This window comes from Lissotriton vulgaris, chromosome 5 (assembly GCF_964263255.1).
Source record: "Lissotriton vulgaris chromosome 5, aLisVul1.2, whole genome shotgun sequence".
NCBI lineage: Eukaryota > Metazoa > Chordata > Amphibia > Caudata > Salamandridae > Lissotriton > Lissotriton vulgaris.
This window is the reverse complement of record NC_141693.1, coordinates 324,760,805-324,780,234: the sequence shown is the minus strand read 5'-3', so window position 1 is coordinate 324,780,234 and position 19,430 is coordinate 324,760,805. Positions and strand designations below refer to the sequence as shown.

Genomic DNA, 19,430 nt, shown 5'->3' with positions numbered 1-19,430 from the left:
TGGACTTCACATATTTTGATCATTCTGTTCTGGAATGTTGGCACTACTGCTATTTATATTCTATGGGACGGTTGCAGCTTTACTCACTGCGGATCAACTCAGACTAATCGACCATCATTCTGAAACTGATAAAAAGAAGTACCACTGAGGTATCAGACAATGGCGCCTGTTATTCCAGTGCTCAGAGACTACCTACATCGTTTTAAGCGGTACTATACAAGAATGTGTTTATTTATTTTAATATTTAACACACGAAATCAAAGGAAAAAAGTTATTGGATTACATATTTTCGAGTGTCAACATTATTTAGAACATTTGGTATTTCAGATGACCCTATAGGTATTGGCTACACACTTGGGCCCACACTTATCATAGTGTTGTTCACCCATGCGCTCAGCAAGGGGGCACGGGGCGGCGCAACACTAAAGTCAGATTTATCAAGCCATGCAAGGCCACCTTGCGCCGCTCTGCATGGCTTGATAAATCTGGAGTAACGCAAAGCTGCACAAATCGCTTTGTTGAGTTACTCTGCCCTAGGGAGGCGTTCTATAGGTGGAGTGTAGGTGTTTCCACGCACCTGCCCATGTATTTTAGCTCATTGCCAGATTTACCATTCGTGGTAGACCTGGGAATGTGTCAAAATGCAAGGCCTCCCCAGGGGAGGCGTAAGGAAGAGAGGTATCTCAATTAGCTTCTAAAACATGACCAGACAGACTATACATGTAAGAATTTGCCCTGTTGATTGATTTGAGACTTGGAAATGTGGAACAAGACACAATGGAAGCATAATGGACACAAATCTTGGACATAATTTGGAAAAAAAGATCTATAAATGTTCTTTTAACTCTTGATGCCTGTAGAGTATTTGTGACTCTCTTTTGGGCAATGAACTGCGAATTGAGAGTCATTATTTAATGGTAGTATCCAGTTTTATCGTTATAAGTTACTGAGTTGGAAACTGTAGGAATGCGTAGCTAAATGAATAGTTCAGAAGTGACTACCATTGTCATGTCATAGATGCCGGCTCTCTCCGTTGTGCTGATCGTCGCTTCCTCTCTCCTTTTCTTCTTCGGTAGAGTGCCCAGAGGGGAAATTCGGTGTCAACTGTTTTGAGTCCTGCGCGTGTGGTGGGGCGCCCTGCGACAGAGTCAGTGGGATGTGCATTTGTCCCCCTGGCAAATCTGGACAAGATTGTGGCAAAGGTAAGAGACCAAAAATCAACGCGTATCCCTCTTGGTTGTTTCACAAATGACACCGCACTCCCTTCTCACAAAATAGAATGCTCTTTTAATTCAATCCATATCTCGGTCCCAGTGCATCTTCAACTGAAAACCGAAGTTCTAATTTTCAGAAGGATGCTAAAAGTCCACTTCTTTATGTAGCATGCTTGCCTTATTCATATTGTGTTTCCTGCTGCTGCCATGTGCTCCAACCTAGGTCCTTTGGTTGGACACCTAAAACAAGCTGCTTGTCACCTGCGGCCACACGTGTCTCTCTCCATGGATTATTAGGCAGTGTCTGTCACCGCAAAATATTGTTTCATTTAAGTGACCAGTTTTGTTTTTTTACTGAACCCTTTCCAGACTGCCCAGATAGTCATTGGGGAGTGGGATGCCAGGAAATCTGTCCTGTCTGTGAGAACGGTGGCAGCTGTGAGCCAGTGACTGGAGCCTGCATCTGTGCACCCGGATACAGCGGCAACCTCTGCCAAAATGGTAAGCACCACATTAAATCTCAGAAACCCACACACACATGTTTCTAACTGGGCTTGTCATAACTATCGCGACGCGCCCACGCGCCATTGATTCCCCGCCTGTGTGGGAGAATGAATCAGAGAGCGGGGTTATGATGAGCCCAGCTCACCATGAGCACAGCTCTACTGTGACTCATGACGAGTTGGGCTCGTCACGAGCAATGTGGAGCCGCGACCCTTCCCTTCTCCCCCCGCGCCGTGGGGTAGTTATCCCCGCGGCAAAGGGGTTAAATGCCTGGAACTACCTGACCCATGACTGCTACATCTCTACCAGTGTATTAGAATGTATTAGTTTGTTAGAAAATATCCATCCAATCAGGACAATCCAGTAACGTGCGTGTGTGTACCTGAAAGCGAGTGTGCTGCCATGTTTCATTTTGAAGCCATCAGCCGCCGCATGACTGTTACGTCTGTTTTCTAAATTCAGTCTCTGTTAAGAGTTTTGTTGTTTCAGGAAGATAGATGGAAGAGTGAGCAGGCTCACTTCAAAATTGGGCTTGAAGATGGCACCATCTTAGGCTAATTGTGATGTTGATATATTTTAGGCTCAGATGTTTATCCCACTGAGGCATTAGCAAGTCAGAAAGCTTATTGTATTAATCCACATGCTTGTCAGGCTCAGCCTTTCATATATCCAATATCATACATTAATTTCTATTAAGGTAGTTGATAGTAAAACTTGGTAACTACACCAGTGCTTAATTTGTAAAGAATTAAGTGGCAGGGCTCTCGTCAGGATGCCCCTACAGCTTGCACCACAGCGTTGCCAATAACAGAACCAACACAACTACTAACCACCACACTCCTACAAGTGTGATCATTCAAACTATTTCAGGCCTCCCAAAGCTATAAGAGTAGCTTGGGCGGCAGGTATTAGTCATTTTTAATGTATATTGAATAATTAATGAACTTTTGTTGTGGTAATCTTTTCAATTAGTCAGACAGCGCCACCTTGTGGTAGACTGTAACAAGTGCAGGTGTTGACAAATAAGTGCCGGAGCCAAACACCGGAAACCAAAGGCTCAAATTAACCCGTTGGCCGACACGTGCACTACCTTTCTAGCTTCTGTGCACGACCGTTGGCCAACGCAGCCCCACCCACTCTGTAGCACGCCCACACCACAGCGGAATGTCCGCCGTAGTAAACGGGTTAAACACTGAATTACACCTGAAAGCAGTTAAGTTGGCTGTATACGTAGTTAGGTTCTCACAAAGGTTACGTCTTCTTAGTGTGCAAAAGAAAGTTTTAAGCTGATGTTTGGATTGATGCTCACTTGCTACTTTCCAACAGTGTGTCCAGCAGGATGGTTCGGGCACGGCTGTCAGATGCGATGCTCATGTCAGAACGACGGCCATTGCGATGCAGTGACAGGCGAATGCCGCTGCTCACCAGGCTGGACCGGATACAACTGCCGTAGAGGTACGCAACAGCACCCTTGGGTTACAGGTTAGGCCTTCAAACAGCCATGTTCTCCTAGTCTTGCAGTAGCATCACAGACTGCACAGAAACTTTACGGAATTCAGCTACCTTTCCCAAATGTTCCTAAATTGGGCAAGAATATTGGGGTGGCCTGTTAAATTTCTCTTCATTCTGGCTCTCGTTGTTTAACTTTTACTGATTTAAAGTTTACATTTTGGCACTGCTTTTACTTTCCATCGGTAGCAGGCAGTCCTTGCCTTTTCAATTATTAGTGTTTCAGTGAATATTGTTTTGAAGTTCCTACCAGTTGAAAAAAAATGCTAGATGGAGAAGTGCATTCTGGGAGGAATTCTTTATGTAAAGACTCTTTAACTTTATGTTGTGAGGTCCATATTCAGTCTGGGGCTGTCCTAGGACCTGAATAGAAACTTTGTCCCTGGAATAGTAAATGCCTGATATTGAAGTAACTAGAAGCTTTCTGGGGCCTTATTTGTAATTTGAAATGATCCTATTACTCCGCCCCCACTGAGCACCTTGAGACCCTCATGGGTGAGTAGTCGCTCTTTATAAGAAACCTGATTGATTGATTGAGTCTTCAGAAGATCCACACACAGTCAACTGCTGCAGGCGAGAAGGAATATTTGTTCCCAACAGTGAGCAGCTGGATTGCATGTAGACCCAGACTTTTTACATGCTTATTAGCAGTTTTGAGCACAGGATCATGCTTGTGTAGTTATTCAGAAGAAATAGCAATGATCTTTTTGATAAATCATTTGAAATGAATACATTAACCCGATTTCTAATTGTATTTCTAGTGTTGGTGATGTAACATTTTAGTGAATAAGAGAGACTTGCCATACTGTACAAGTTAGCCTTTAGGGCTAAAAGGTGGTTGCATATGACTTTGAAGGCAGGTATAAAATACATATATATTGTATGTATGTGCACATATATCAAATAATTATATACTGAATGTATGTGCAGTTATTATTATTATGCATAATTGAGGCTAATAAGCTCCAGTGTGTGCATGTTTGCATTTAACCATGCATATCTGTTCTCTTTCAGCCTGTGATGCTGGCCGCTGGGGCGCGGATTGCATCAATATTTGTAACTGCAGTAACAGCGACGGGAGCTGCAATCCAGTGACCGGGCAGTGTGTCTGTGAGGCGGGATACAGCGGAATCCGCTGCGACCAGAGTAAGTACCTCTTGGAACACAGTTAGCTCCTCACGGATTGATTTTGATGAAATTGGCCAAGAAAAGAGCAACTTCAAAACAGAAGATTTCATTCCTTCGCCATGACATTAAGGAAAATAGTCTGTTTTTAGGGTTATGGAGACATTTTTGAGGATGATAGGAGAAAGTTTGTGCATAGTGAATTCAAGCAGTACATCTAGTCACATGCTATCTTAAATGCTTTTGAGCTGCTTCTTTCTTCCATGGAACAGACATATACCTGCTGGTGTGACTCTTAAATTAGTTTTTGGTTACAAGATGACCTTTTACTTGACTGGGTTGATGACCACTTCTCTTAATGACCAAGTGGCACAGCTTGAATATAAAATGTAGAATGTGTGTAAAGATAGGAGGTATCCCCGACTATAGTTCCTAAATCGGGATCAATATACTGTGTGTTAAGACAAAAATTTAACACAAAAATGTAGGAACCTGTGTGACAGGTGGACTTATACTAACAACAAATGGTACTGGATATGGATACACAATACAAACTGGAACATATAGTCATAAGAATTTCTTTATTAATATTGTGGTTATATTGTTATTGTGCACATTATATTATTCGTGTGTCACAATACATTACAATTTATGTATACAGTACATTGATGTATCACAAAATACAAAATTGCATAAATACAAAAGTTAATAGTTCAATAAATATTCAAAAACATGGCTAGAGATTGATTATGTATGCTAATTACATTAATAAAGAAATTCTTATGAATATATGTTCCAGTTTGTATTGTATATCCATATCCAGTACTATTTGTTGTCCGTATAAGTCCACCTGTCACACAGGTTCCTAAATTTTTGTCTTAACACACAGTATAAAATGTAGAATGACCTGCACTGAAATATTATAACAACGACTGAGTGAAACAAAGGTGGCTATGTTGAACGCTTGGTAATCTAATCAATTGACTAGATGGTGCCAGAGAGCTGAATCGTCAGTCAGTCAGTCATTCATTCACCAGAATCGCCGGAGCACCACCGAAGCTAGCCTCGGTGGAGATGCAGGTCGTGTGTGCCGGAAAAAGCCGCGAATAAGCCGTGAACCCCAGTGAGCCCGGCCCTCAGGCTCCTCAGGCTCCAAGCCTTGGAGGGCACTGGGCTTTGGTTATCGGCCACCGGCACCGGGAGAAGCCGCGAAAAAACGGGAGAAGCCGCGAAAAAACGGGAGAAGCCGCGAAAATCAAGAGAAGCCGGTGCTGACCGGAAGAAGAGGAGGAGAGTGGAAAACGGACTACGCTGCACTTACGCAGAGCTGCTGAAGGTCGAAGGGGCCAAATGCTGAATGAGTCAAGGGACACCTTGGGAAGCCGGAGAAAGCCGCGGCCGTTGCTGAGCTGAGCTGTGAGGTAGAGAGAAGGCTGCAGTTCTTCTACACTCATTGGCAGGCACCGGCACCCACCAGCGTCAGCTTCAGCTTCAGCTTTAGCGCGGAGGGATTTTCCGCACATCTCTGCATTTTCGGACCAAGCAGCAGCAGCACCATCTGCCGTCCGTCCTTAGCGCACCGGCTCCAGCGTCAGGATCGGATCATCGGATTTCCAACACATAGGAGGTGAGCGAGGCGAGGCTGTTGCAGGCTGCTGCAGAGGGCAGGACAAAGGACGTGAGCGTGGACGCCGATAGAGGCAGCCGCCAAGTAAGAGCCGGGGGTCTGACCCAGGCAGATCTGACTAGGTCCGATCCTGCCCGAAGGTCCCCCCCAGCGCTCCGCTCACTACCAGCTGTTTCTAAGGGTTTGCTTCCAGCCCCCCTCAGCCCCCCCCTCTAGCCACCCTCATAGCCCACTCACAGCTCTCTCACCGTTCCCCCACTGTACCTTCGGTACCCACTGTACCTCACTTCCCTGCCTGCTACCACAGGATCTCCAAATCGCCCTCCCTTCAAAAAAGAAAGCGGAGGGGGCACAGGATGAGGTCAGGGAGGCAAAGGGACAACACGGACAACACGGGCCATACAGCATCCCAGAAACTTACCAGAAAGCCCAGGCAGACAAAAAAGAAGCAAAAGAAGGACCTGATGGACACGAGTGACGCAAGCTGGGAGAGCAGGGGGGACAGGGAAGAGAATAAAGGAGAGGAAGTACCCTCTCAGTTGTCTCCTCTGCTCCCCGGACTCATCAGCCCAGGAGGCTCAGAGGTGCAAGGACACCAACATAGTCAAACTATTAGCAAACCGTCTGTCCAACCAAAAATCTACACAAAATTCGCATTCATCAAAGATCCCAGTACGCTCCTCTACCTGAACAACAATGTTAATAAAACCAATCTACCAAGCCCACTCAACCCAATCAAACCACACAGGGTGACCCCCACCGAGCATGGGCCAGAAAGCGCAGTATCAGAGGCGAGTTATATCCAGAACTCAAAAAAAGGGGCCTCTCCGGGATCTCTAGAACCAATCCTGGGATTCCAGGAAAGTCAATCGGATCTAGGACTAGCACTAGAGAACAGAAGAAATCCCGAGAGGAGGAACCAAGAAGCCACCATAACGGAAGAAGCGCATATTAATCAAAAAAACGAAGACAAGGAAGGCCCAACGGTGGTCCCAATGGAGAACCCGACGAATTTGGTGACCCCGGGGGGGGACCGAATTGTAAACCAAGAAGCAATAGGAACCGGGGAGCGTCACAACACAAGCCACACAACCCTCCAAAGTCCAGCAAGATCAAGAGATAACCATAACAGGAAGGAGGGTGAGAAATGCGATCCACCAGCACTCCAGTTGAATTCCCAGGAACCAAAGGGAATTTGCGAGGATAGTGGCGGCCCAGACACAACGGCAGACACAATGGCAGACCAAGCAAAAAAAAGGGAAAGGACAAATAAAGCCCAAACAATAAAAGCACAATTGGGACAAACAGAATCATCACCACCCAAGTACATGTGGAAACTGGCCACGGGGCCACAAGCGAACATAGCCCCTGGCGACAAGCATGGCCCAAGAACAGCAGACATTGACGACGTTGCTGACAAGGCCTGGCAAGTAAAGGATAAAACTACTCAGGAGCAACGGGATTATGATCACACCCCCCCCCCCCCACCACATCACTGACCTGGAACAACTTGAAGAAATCAACCCAAAAAAGGCGGGGGGAGATCCAGCATCAAAACTCCCAGGCATAAAAACTTGGTCTCAACTAGACACGTCCTCACCGCATAGAACAGGACTCATAGTGCCCATGCCGCTCGACCTGAACACCTCGTACCTCACGCCGGAAGAGTGGGAAGACCTGGTAGCATCATATCCAGTGGAACCAGAGCAGGGAAAGCAAAGAAACGGCTCAAGCGATAGGCCGGAAAAAGAAAAATCTAAGAAGAATGCAGACATCTGGGCATCCCTCCTGCAGACAATGCAATCCTCAGTAAACGCCATCCAGTACCAATCCGACAAGATGGATCTTTCTGCAACTTTCTGTCCTTAACACTCTGGCCACATACGTGGCAAACATTGACGGCAAGCTAGCAGACCTGAATGACCTGATAAAAAGGGCGCAAGCAGAGACACAGCTGATAGCATCTAACTGCCCTTGCATCACCATAGTGGACAAACTAGCAACACTTCCAACAGCACTGGGAAACCTTCTATCTGATTTCAGGACAGTAGTTAAAAATAGCCATCCCCTCAAGCAACTTGAGGTTAAGCAATTAAACACAACTACCGGGCAAGACGATCCACAAACAATACAGCAAGAGCCCCCAAAGACGCCTACCAACTCACACCCGACAATGGACAAAATAATTCAAATGAAGGCACTGATCACCAGTAGTCATCAAGCTGATCGAGAGCAAAACTCTGCAGCATCCATACCAGACTTAGACAAAAGTAACCCAAATGGGGGAGCAATCTCCCACCAACCATCGCAAGGAAAAGTGGGAAGAAAACAGAAAAGGAAGGGAAGAAACCAAAGGAAATTGACAGGGTGCCTAGCCTGGGGCAAGGCCTGCAACAGTGATCAAACAGCAACCAACACCTCACAAGCAAGTGCAACAAGGGAGAGGGAAGAAATAAATACCATGACCACCAACAGTGAAAACACCGGCCCAGTGGATAAATCTGGATGCGGCCCAGCCCTACCCAGTGGTTCAACCACTTGCCCAGCACCCAAAACCCAGAAAGACATGTTGAGCACACTAAAAGGGGGAAAAAACATAGGGCCCACGGAGAACGACAAGGGGCATAACTCACAAATAACCTCAGACTCACCTGACAGAGATACACAAGAAAGAACAAAACAGAGTACGTCACATCTCACCAAAAATTGCCCTGAAAACCGGGATGAAATGCAAATCCCAGGAAGTCCCAAGTTGATCATAACAACAAGGCTAAATCTCTCAGGCCGGAACTGTCGAGAAAGCACCGAAAAAATTGACCAACCCAAAAAAACTGTACCAAGGATAACCCCTAGTCAAGGGGAAACCAAACCTGCTGACAAAGAAAACACTAAGTCAAGAGAGAGTGGGCCAGAAGGCTCAACAACGACCGTAATATTCCATCCTGAATACCACTCTAGAGGTTCAATGGACTTTTTAAACAGGGGAAACATCTTGCGGCTATTAAATACAGTAGAGAGCCTCAAAACTATCACATCGGCAGACCTGGAATCCGTCGAATTTATTGAATCTCGGAGCCACCCCGGGGTAGAGTCGACAAAAACCATATGGACCACAGGAGAATTTCCGGAGAGAATATTAAAAGAAAAGGAAAGATTTGACTCTTGGGGGATAGAACTACAAACTCTCTTGCCCACAAGATACCCGGAGCCCCTCTTACATGAAAGTCTCCTAAAGAAGGAGACGACTCTTAAAAGAACTGTCTTAAGAGGAGCCCGAAGTAAAACGCCCGAGAGACAATCGCACTTGAGTCTGGAAGAAACAAGATCACTGACTAATGACAAGATGGCTTCCCCCAACTGGAGCTGGCTCGCAAAGTCCCTAAATGCGAAAGAGACAAGCCAATGACAAACAAAACCAAAAAGAGTCAACAAACCTAACACCTTAAGTATATGTTCATGGAACATCAATGGCACCGGCGATAAGGTTTCAGACATTGACCTATGCAACCACCTGACAAAATTTGACATCATCGCCTTACAAGAAACTTGGACTGAATCACCTCCAATTCTGTCAGGGTATACACTGAACTTTCTACCGCCTACCCAGAGCTCGCTTTTCGGCCACAAGAAAGGAGGCCTTGCCACTTATAGTGCATTAACAGCGATACTAAAAGCAGAACAGCTAGACTACAACTTACCTGCCCCAAATGCAATGCTAGCTCTACGACTATCACCTCGTGTGCAAAATCCAACTGAGGATATAATCTTCATAAACCTCTACCTGCACCCCAGGGAGAAAAAGAAGGGAGTGCGACAATTGAAGGAAGAACTTGTGAAACTGGTGAAGGCCGAGCACACGAATAACATCATTATCTCAGGGGATTTCAATCTAAATCTGCTGAGCGAAGCAGCCACGGGCACCAAATACGACGAGGACCCATTTGCCTGGGAACTCAATCGCCAAGACCGTACCTCGGGGGGCAGAAGCACAAAAACCACAAGGACCCTGCTGGCTACATTAGAGGAGCTAGGACTTAGAGCACTTAACGGTAGATTTCCAGGGGATCAACCGCAGTCAGCAACTTTCCACAGTACCCAGGCAAGCTCCACCATTGACTTTACTTTTGTATCCCGTAGTCTATACCAAAGGGTTGTAGACTTTAGAATCGGTCTCACTGATTGCAGCGATCACCTGCCTCAGGAAACAGTAATGAATACATCAGCGACACTAAAGCCTCCCAGTTCAAATAACGTAGGCACAGACTTTACATCAAATGAAAGACGGGTACAATGCAAAGTCTCCAACCCAGAAAAACTACTAGAGCAAGATACGCACACTCAATGAAGCTCAATGCACCACGCATAACCCGATAACAAGCTGGGAAGCGTTTGTAAAACGGATGAGAGACAACGCGCAGAGAAAAGACCCTGTAACACGAACAAGAAATAGTTGCAACACGAAACAGAAAAGATGCAATTACTTCCGAAAAAACAGAAGGCTAAAAATACTGAAGACAGCGATTAACCGGACTCTACGAAGAGCAAAAACAGATCCGTCCCTCCTCCAAGAGCTTAGACAGTTAAAAGGAGAGCGTAAGAAATTAATATGGCAGCAAAAAAGGGAAGAAGAAGAGGCATTCTGGGGAAAACTCCTACATGACGCCAAAACAAATCGCAGCGCTCAGTTCTGGCAAAAGATCAATGCTCAGACCAATGGGAAAAACCGAGGGATTGATTCTCAGGTGACAGAAGACGACTGGATAATCCACTTCAGCACTCACTTCAGTGAGACTAAAGAACGGGGGAAAGAAATAGGCACCGATAATGGAAAGAAGGATGAACATCTGCCCCTACATCAAGAATACCTGAGAACGAATGAGGCTGTAATAATCACGACGGAACAAATAATTAAAAGGATCACAAAAGGTAGAAGAGATGGAGCCCCCGGCCCAAATGGAATACCACCAATAGTATTTAAGCAGGACCCAAAATACTGGGCAACTAACCTCAAACCAATGTTCGAAAAAATCTGGCAATCATCTACAATCCCACAATCATGGAGGGGGGCAATAATATCCCCAATCTACAAAAGAGGAGATAGAAAAGATCCAAAAAGTTACCGGTTAATAGCCCTTCTAGACAATGAGGCAAAGTACTACGCAGGCCTCCTACTTCAATCAATCAATCACAGACATTTATAGAGCGCGCTACATACCCGTGGGGTCTCAAGGCGCTGGGGGGGGGGGGGGTGCCGCTACTGCTCGAACAGCCAGGTCTTCAGCTTCTTCCTGAAGGAGAGGTGGTCTTGGGTCAGGCGCAGGTCGGTCGGGAGGGAGTTCCAGGTCTTGGCGGCCAGGTAGGAGAAGGACCTTCCTCCTGTAGTCGCTCTTCGGATGCGGGGGACGTCGGCGAGGGCGTGGTTGGCTGATCGGAGGTGGCGTTTGGGAGCGTAGAAGTTGACTCGGCTGTTGAGGTAGCTCGGGCCTTGGTCGTGTAGGGCTTTGTGTGCGTGGGTGAGGAGGCGGAAGGTGATTCTTTTGTTGACGGGGAGCCAGTGAAGGTCTCTCAGATGTCCGGAGATGTGGCTGGATCGTGGGATGTCGAGGATGAGTCTGGCTGAGGCGTTCTGGATCCGCTGGAGTCTCTTCTGGAGCTTGGCGGTGGTACCGGCGTAGAGGGCGTTGCCGTAGTCCAGTCGGCTGGTGACGAGGGCCTGGGTGACGGTCTTCCTGGTCTCGGTGGGGATCCACCAGAAGATCTTTCGTAGCATGCGGAGGATGTTGAAGCATGCCGATGAGACGTTGTTGACTTGCCTGGTCATGGAGAGGGAGGAATCCAGGATGAAGCCCAGGTTGCGTGCCTGGTCTGTCGGTTTGGGTGCGGTGCCCAGGGCGGGAGGCCACCAGGAGTCGTCCCAGGCGGAGGGTGAGGAGCCCAGGATGAGGACCTCCGTCTTGTCCGAGTTCAGTTTCAGGCGGCTGGTCGTCATCCACTCGGCTACCTCTTTCATCCCTTCGTGCAGGTTGGCCCTGGCGGCGGCGGGGTCGTTGGTCAGGGAGAGGATCAGCTGGGTGTCGTCGGCGTAGGAGATTATGTTGAGGTTGTGCTGGCGTGCGATGGCCGCGAGGGGTCTCATGTAGACGTTGAAGAGGGTGGGGCTCAGAGAGGATCCTTGAGGGACGCCGCAGATGACTTCGGTGGCCTCTGACTTGTACGGTGATAGACGGACTCTCTGTGTTCTTCCGTCGAGGAAGGAGATGATCCATTCCAGCGCCTTGTCCTGGATTCCGACATTGCTGAGGCGCTGTGCTAGGGTGCGGTGGCAGACAGTGTCGAAAGCCGCGGAGAGGTCTAGGAGGATGAGGGCCGCTGTTTCTCCGTTGTCCATCAGGGCTCGGATGTCATCGGTGGCGGCGATGAGGGCGGTCTCGGTGCTGTGATTGGCTCGGAAGCCGGACTGCGAGGGGTCGAGGGATCCATTCGTCTCGAGGAAGGCGGCCATCTGCTTGTTGACGGTCTTCTCGATGACTTTGGCTGGAAACGGGAGGAGCGAGATGGGGCGGTAGTTCTTGAGTTCGGTGGGGTCCGCTGTGGGTTTCTTGAGAAGAGCGCTGAGTTCGGCGTGCTTCCAGCTCTCAGGGAAGGTGGCGGTGTCGAAGGATGTGTTGATGATGTCTCGCAGGTGGGGGTGCGATGACAGCGTCAGCCTTGTTGAAGATGTGGTGAGGGCAGGGGTCAGTCGGTGATCCGGAGTGGATGGAGTTCATCGTGCGGATGGTGTCTTCGGTGCTGATCGGGGTCCAGGCGTGGAGGGTGGTGGTGGGGGGTGGTTGTTCGGTCTTGGTGTTCGTTGGTTGGTTGTTGAAGCTGTTGTGTATGTCTGCGATCTTGTTGTGGAAGTATGAAGCGAGGGAGTTGCAGAGGTCTTGCGATGGGGTGATGTCGTTGTTTCCTGCGCTGGGGTTGGAGAGCTCTTTCACGATGTTGAAGAGTTCCTTGCAGTTGTGTGCGTTGTTGTCCAACCTGTCCTTGAACGCAGTTTTCTTGGCGGCGCGGATCAGCTGGTGGTGCTTCCGGGTGGCCAGCTTGAAGGTGGTCCTGTTGTCTGGTGTAGGATCCCTTTTCCAGACTTTCTCGAGGGCTCGGCAGTTCTTTTTGGAGCTCTTGAGTTCGTCGGTGAACCACGGGGCTTTCTTGCTGCCGGATCTGCTGGGCGGGGTTCTCAGCGGGGCGACTTCGTCCGCGCAGTTGCTGATCCACCTCGTGAGGTTGTCGGCGGCCTGGCTGGGGTTCGCTGAGCTGGCGGGAGGGTGCTGGCTCAGGGAGGCGGCGAGCTGGTCTGCTGTGATCTTGTTCCAGCTTCTGCGGGCGGACTGATTCTGGTGGTGGTGGGTCGTCGTTCTCTTGAAGGAGAAGTGGACGCAGCTGTGGTCCGTCCATTGAAGCTCTGTGGCGTGGCTGAAGTTGATGTCTGTGCTGGCGGAGAAGACTGCGTCGAGTGTGTGTCCGGCGAGGTGGGTGGGGGTGGACACCAGCTGCTTGAGTCCAAGATTGGCGAGGTTGTCGAGCAGGGTGCTGGTGTTGCGGTCGTTGTTGTTCTCCAGGTGGAAGTTGAGGTCCCCCAGGAGGATGTAGTCAGCGGAGGGGAGGGCATGCGGGCTGACGAAGTCGGCGATGTCCTCGCAGAATTGGGTGCGTGGTCCCGGAGGTCGGTAGATCAGGGTGCCTCTGAGGGTGGTGTTCGGGTTGGTGTGGATCTGGAAGTGCAGGTGTTCGGCGCTGGTCAGGGTGTTGTCGGTGCTGGTCGTGAGACGGATGGTGCTCCTGTGGATGATGGCGATGCCTCCTCCCATCTGGTTGGCGTTGCGGTCCCTCCGGACGATCTTGTAGCCCTCTGGGATAGCGATGGCGATGTCTGGAGCTGAAGAGGCGTTCATCCAGGTCTCTGTGAGGAAGGCAACGTCAGGGGCTGTGGTGTCGAGGAGGTTCCAGAGTTCGATGGCGTGTCTGTGGACGGAGCGGGTGTTGAGCAGGATGCACTTGAGGTGGGTGCTGCTGGCGTTCGACTTGGCGGGTGCTGGTGCGAGGCAGGTCCGGGTGCAGGTGAACTTGCAGGCGTGGCAGCTGAAGGGTCCGTGGGTGCGTCGTGGTGTGGCTTGGTGGCATTCAGGGAGTCGGCCGGTGTTGAGTGCGGTGAGGGTGGCGGCGGAGTACGTCAGGCGGGTTGGTCGGGCTCTTCGGGGGCCAGGGGTCCTGGCACTGGGCGCGGTCCAGGCGCGGACGGGCGTAGACGGGCTTACCTTTGGTGCGCCTTCGGCGCACAATCGGCGCGCCCGCTGCGCGTGACCGCTGCGCGTTCTTCAGGAACTAATTCTATGGGCAGAAGCAACCTCAACAATCCCGTTTAATCAAACCGGCTTCAGGAAAAACATGGGGACATCTACCAACATCCTAGCCTTGTCACTACTGATCGACTCAGCCCAAGAGGAAAACTATCCCTTGTACCTCTGCTTCGTAGACTATAGTGCTGCATTCGACCGGGTAGACAGAAATCTTTTGTGGAAAAAATTGAAAAGAATGAACATCCCAGATGATCTACTGAACCAACTAATTCTCCTACACAGCGACACGTGGGTCCAGGTCAAACTAGGCCCTGGAGAGTACCTAACTAAGAAAATTCAAACCCACACAGGAGTAAAACAAGGCTGTGTGTTAGCGCCAACCCTATTTAACCTCTTTATGGCCGACCTTTGTACAAAACTTAACGCTAACAATTCGCACGCTCCAAAATTAGGGGGCAAACAGCTTTCCTGCCTATTCTACGCCGACGACCTGGTGTTGATCAGTCGGACCCAGATTGGGCTACAGCGGCTCCTCAACATCACTGCGGAATACTCTAAAGCTAATAAACTCTGCATCAACTACAGTAAAACAAAAATCATGCCCCTTAATTACCGCAAGCAAAAACTACCATTCAGATGGTACTTGGACTTGAACAAATTGGAAATCACAAACAAATATTGCTACCTGGGAGTGACAATAGACGAAAGGGGTAGCTTCAAACCACAACTGGAGGAGATCAAGAGGAGAGGCCTAATGATAGCAGTATCACTTAGGAACCTCAAAAACAAAATCGTTGGCCCAAACCTTGCTCCGCTCCTACAAGTGATTCAAGCCAAGCTGATTCCATCAATCACATATGGAAGTGAAGCAATGAGAGGGAGGGATACGGGAACCCTGAACAGAGTAGTTTCAAAAGCAATGCGGATCATGTTCAGTCTTCCGAAATACACTTCACCGGCTCAGATCCGCCTAGAATTTGGGTTGACCAAAGAAGAACTTGCATGAAAGGGAACTTAACTTAAGACCTGGCACAAGATAAGCAGAGGAGAAGAAAATACCCTTAACGCTCTCCTCTGGAAAGATCTGCAAAGCAAAAATGACTGTCCTGCAAGACATTTCCTGGAGGATGCCATCAATCATCTCGGGGCAAGGCAGCTATGGGACCTTCAAGGGAGCCCGTCAGGTTTCAAAAAAACTATTAATAAAATAGTCAAGAAAGAATCCCTCTTGCAAGACAAAGCCTCATTAGCCAAGAGAGCACATGGCTGGCTGACGGTGCAAACATACAACAAACTTAATCCTCAGGCGTACCTAGTGAACAGTTTCTCCAAAACAACAAAAGAATCCTTTTTAAAACTACGACTAGGAGTGTTACCAGCAGCGGGCCACACGGCCCCATGGCTGCGACCATCAAAACCAGCAAAATGCCGCCTGTGCGGAATGCATGAGGAAAATATCACACATCTCATAACCATCTGCAAAGAGCTGCAGCAAGACCGGAAGAACCTATTGAGACCCTTGTTTATAAACAAAGGAATCAGGTCTTGCAGAGAAGCAGTCCTGAGCTGTTTTAGAGGAGACGACGTGCAAATGGCCTGCCGACTGGTAAAATACCTACGATTGGCAGACACCAGGCTTAAAATGACGAGAGCACAAGCGGACATTGACATCGCCTATATAACATCATCCGCCTCCAGTCCTCAGACCAGGTAAGAGACCCATATTGACCAAGAACATTAAAAGTACCTTCCCCATGAAGCACAAACACTCTGGGAGAAGCCGGTCAGAAGGGGAGCGGAGGATATAGAAAAACCCACTTGTCGAAAGCATGCGCTCGGACATACACACAATTTTTTATCTAAAACAGAATTTACCTGTATATATTGCTGGATGATCATTGTCCCATTTTTAATGGTATTAGACCGACCTTTTTAACTGTTTTCCTTTAACTGATCATTTTCTTTTATTATTAATAGCTATTTTGTAATGGTTTTTATTAACTGTACAATAAAGCATTTACCTTACCTTAATCAATTGTATAGGGTAGTTCATAAAAATTTCAAGTATCAAAAGAAAAACAAAGGAAAGTCCTTTCCCAGTGGTGCTCACACAGGGACGGCACACAGCCACCAGGGGTGCAAAATACCGTACTGTATACAGTCCAGAAAAGTTGACCACAAAGCTCCGAAATACACACTCTGGTGTATACTCCTTGATTAGAAAATTAATGTATGAGCCGATCATTTTCAAAATCTTCAGTTTATTCATATAAAAATTCTGTATTTGCCATGAATAGTTTTCATCATGGAGGCAGCCGATGCGTGTTTTGTCCACAGAACATTTTCAAGGATAAAGCAATGTCCAACCACTAAAATAATGGATTGGTATGTAAGAGAAATCCACTGCACTTGGTAGGTCCTTCCAACAAGAAGTCAATTTATGGTAGTCGCCGAGCAATCAAACCAACCCTCAAAACCGTATTGACAGCCATACCAGCTCAAATAAATACAGCTGTTGGCATCTTCAGGTCATTTCTCATGTCTGGCTTATCATGGTCCTGTGTGGATAAAGTGCCTGATTTGGTTATAGACTATTTACATTTCACGATTACTGGTCGGCGTCTTTGGGGCATATCTGATTCGGGTATTTATTTCCGCTGGGATGGTTGTCAATACGGTTTTGAATTTTGTTTGATTGCTTGGTGACTACCATAAATTGACAAATTTGATAAGACCTACCAAGTGCAGCAGCTTTCTCTTGTATACCAGTCCACTACATTGATGGTTGGACATTGCTCTGGCCTTGAAAAAGCCCTGTGGACGAAACACGGGTCGTCTGCCTCCAAAGTGAAAAATGTTCATGCCATATACAGAATTTTGATGCGAATAAACTGAAGAATTTGAAAATTATCTGCCCATACTCATACATTGACTTTCTTATCAAGGAGTCTACAGAAACAGCAGAGTGTGTGCTTCGGTGCTTTGTGGTCAACTGAAACATTTAAACAATTCCAGCTGGATTTGCCTCTCTCTGTTATTATGCCTGTTCAATTAATGTTGCATTCAAAACGTTGATCTTTGTAATGTTGAACCAAGGAGTATTGCATGTGCTGCTAACAATTTCACTCTCTTATTTTTAGTTTAAACATCTGAAAATGAAACAAATGTTTAAGTTGACCAAATGTGTCATTTATTTATTTTATTTTGAAGGAAAATTATTTTGTTTAAATCTGTGAAAAAATTAAAGTTTTTTTATGCAAAATTTAAGACCTTATGTACAAAACCAAACAACATATATTCAGAATGGACAATTTTTACAAATGGAACGATTAGAGCCTTTAGACAACATATAAAACATACAATCAGTCATACAGCTCACAAACACGCTATTTACATATTATATACAAACACAACAGAAAAAGGAAACATATGAATTATTTCAACAATGTAATCACTTTGATTTACAAAGAAGCCAGAAAACATTTATGTGTCATCAAAAACTGTTAAGAAATTTATATCACAGTTTTATATTTTAGGCTTGATTGTATGTTTTATATGTTGTCTAAAGGCTCTAATCGTTCCATTTGTAAAAATTGTCCATTCTGAATATATGTTGTTTGGTTTTGTACATAAGGTCTTAAATTTTGCATAAAAAAAACTTAAATTTTTTCACAGATTTAAACAAAATAATTTTCCTTCAAAATAAAATAAATAAATGACACATTTGGTCAACTTAAACATTTGTTTCATTTTCAGATGTTTAAACTAAAAATAAGAGAGTGAAATTGTTAGCAGCACATGCAATTCTGGTTGTTGGTTAGTAGCTTGTGGCAAGCGGTGCTGTTGGGAGCCCAAACCCAGTAGTTTTTGTTGATTGAACCAAGGAGTATGGCAAAAAATATAGGGATTCACCAAGCGAGTCACCATTTCTCGTGCAAAAACGTTTTAAATAAGCATTGACAAAGACAGTAAATCTCGTCTTTATGAAAAATGGTCTCAGTCAATGGTTTTTAGCAATTAATTACAGCTTTGAGGATGCTGAGCAGCATAGCTGGAGAAGACTTTTTAAAAAGCCTATGTGCAGCTGCCTGCATACTTTTCTAGACTTGTGACCTCCTCAGCATGGACCTGGCAACATGAGAGCTCTAGATTTCTGGTAGGACTACTACAGGGGTGACTTGTTAACCCCTTCGGTGCGGATGACAAGCTCGTCATGGGCGTTACCTGCGCTGCGCGCATGACGAGCTGACCTTGTAACCCGCGAATTTCGAATCTTCAGCGCGCAGCGGGAAAACCGCTAGCGCGCATGCGGTTAAGTAGAAAGTTTGGTCCTTTCTTGTGGAAGGATATATAGCATAAAAGTCATCCAGTCTAGTTTTTTCCCCGTTAAATTGTGGCACTTGTAATCTTGAGAATTGTAGTCGAGAGTTTTGGGGATGTAAAAACTACAAGCACCAGGAAGTAACATGCTCAAGATGGCTGGACGACTAACTAGCACTTCCCTGGGACAACTTGAGATTTCTCAATTTGCTGCAAACAGTATGTCTTCCATAAGACAGCCAATAGAAAGAGTGTGATGACTGCACTCCGAGATTGTGTTCAAGGATTCTTATGGCTCATTTTCCCATGAATGGCTAAATTTCGGCCATTGAGATACATTTCAGTGATAGATTTAATAATTTCCTGACGGTCACACACATCAGCAGTTTAAGTCCAAATATGATAATTATCAAAGCACACTAAAAAATGTGTTGAACACGAACAACAAAGGGGTAATGGATGCTACAACATGAAAAGGCAATTTCTATCCCACAGTGTGGCCTGTCTATTTCAAGAGCAGTTGACGTCTGGCTAACATGTTGCATACTTTAGGCATAAGTTTACCTTCAGGCCCCCATCCCCATGAATCGTACATGTTTCGGCATTCAAATGCTAATTGCTTAATTAGTTGTCTGTTCAGTACTTAATTTGTGAAAGAAAGAGTGCCTGTGTCCAAATCCCTGCTCTGAAAACAGCAGCCGGTGCAATTAAATGTCTGTGCATGTGATACAAAGGCTGCGTAGTTCTAAATCCACCCCAGGCCTCCTGTATGACTCTGGAAGAAAGAAG

At 46.8% G+C, this 19,430-nt stretch overlaps 1 protein-coding gene across 2 annotated transcripts in view; it reads left to right on the top strand.

Moving 5' to 3' along the window:
* The window catches only part of MEGF6 (multiple EGF like domains 6), a 1,305,820-nt gene that overhangs the window by 1,173,657 nt on the left and 112,733 nt on the right, over nucleotides 1-19,430 (top strand). For both annotated transcript variants that reach the window (XM_086921560.1, XM_086921561.1), the window contains 4 exons: nucleotides 1,077-1,202; nucleotides 1,584-1,715; nucleotides 3,045-3,173; nucleotides 4,242-4,373. In XM_086921560.1, the coding sequence (XP_086777686.1) occupies nucleotides 1,077-1,202; nucleotides 1,584-1,715; nucleotides 3,045-3,173; nucleotides 4,242-4,373 (519 nt within the window). The remainder of the gene's footprint in view (nucleotides 1-1,076; nucleotides 1,203-1,583; nucleotides 1,716-3,044; nucleotides 3,174-4,241; nucleotides 4,374-19,430) is intronic.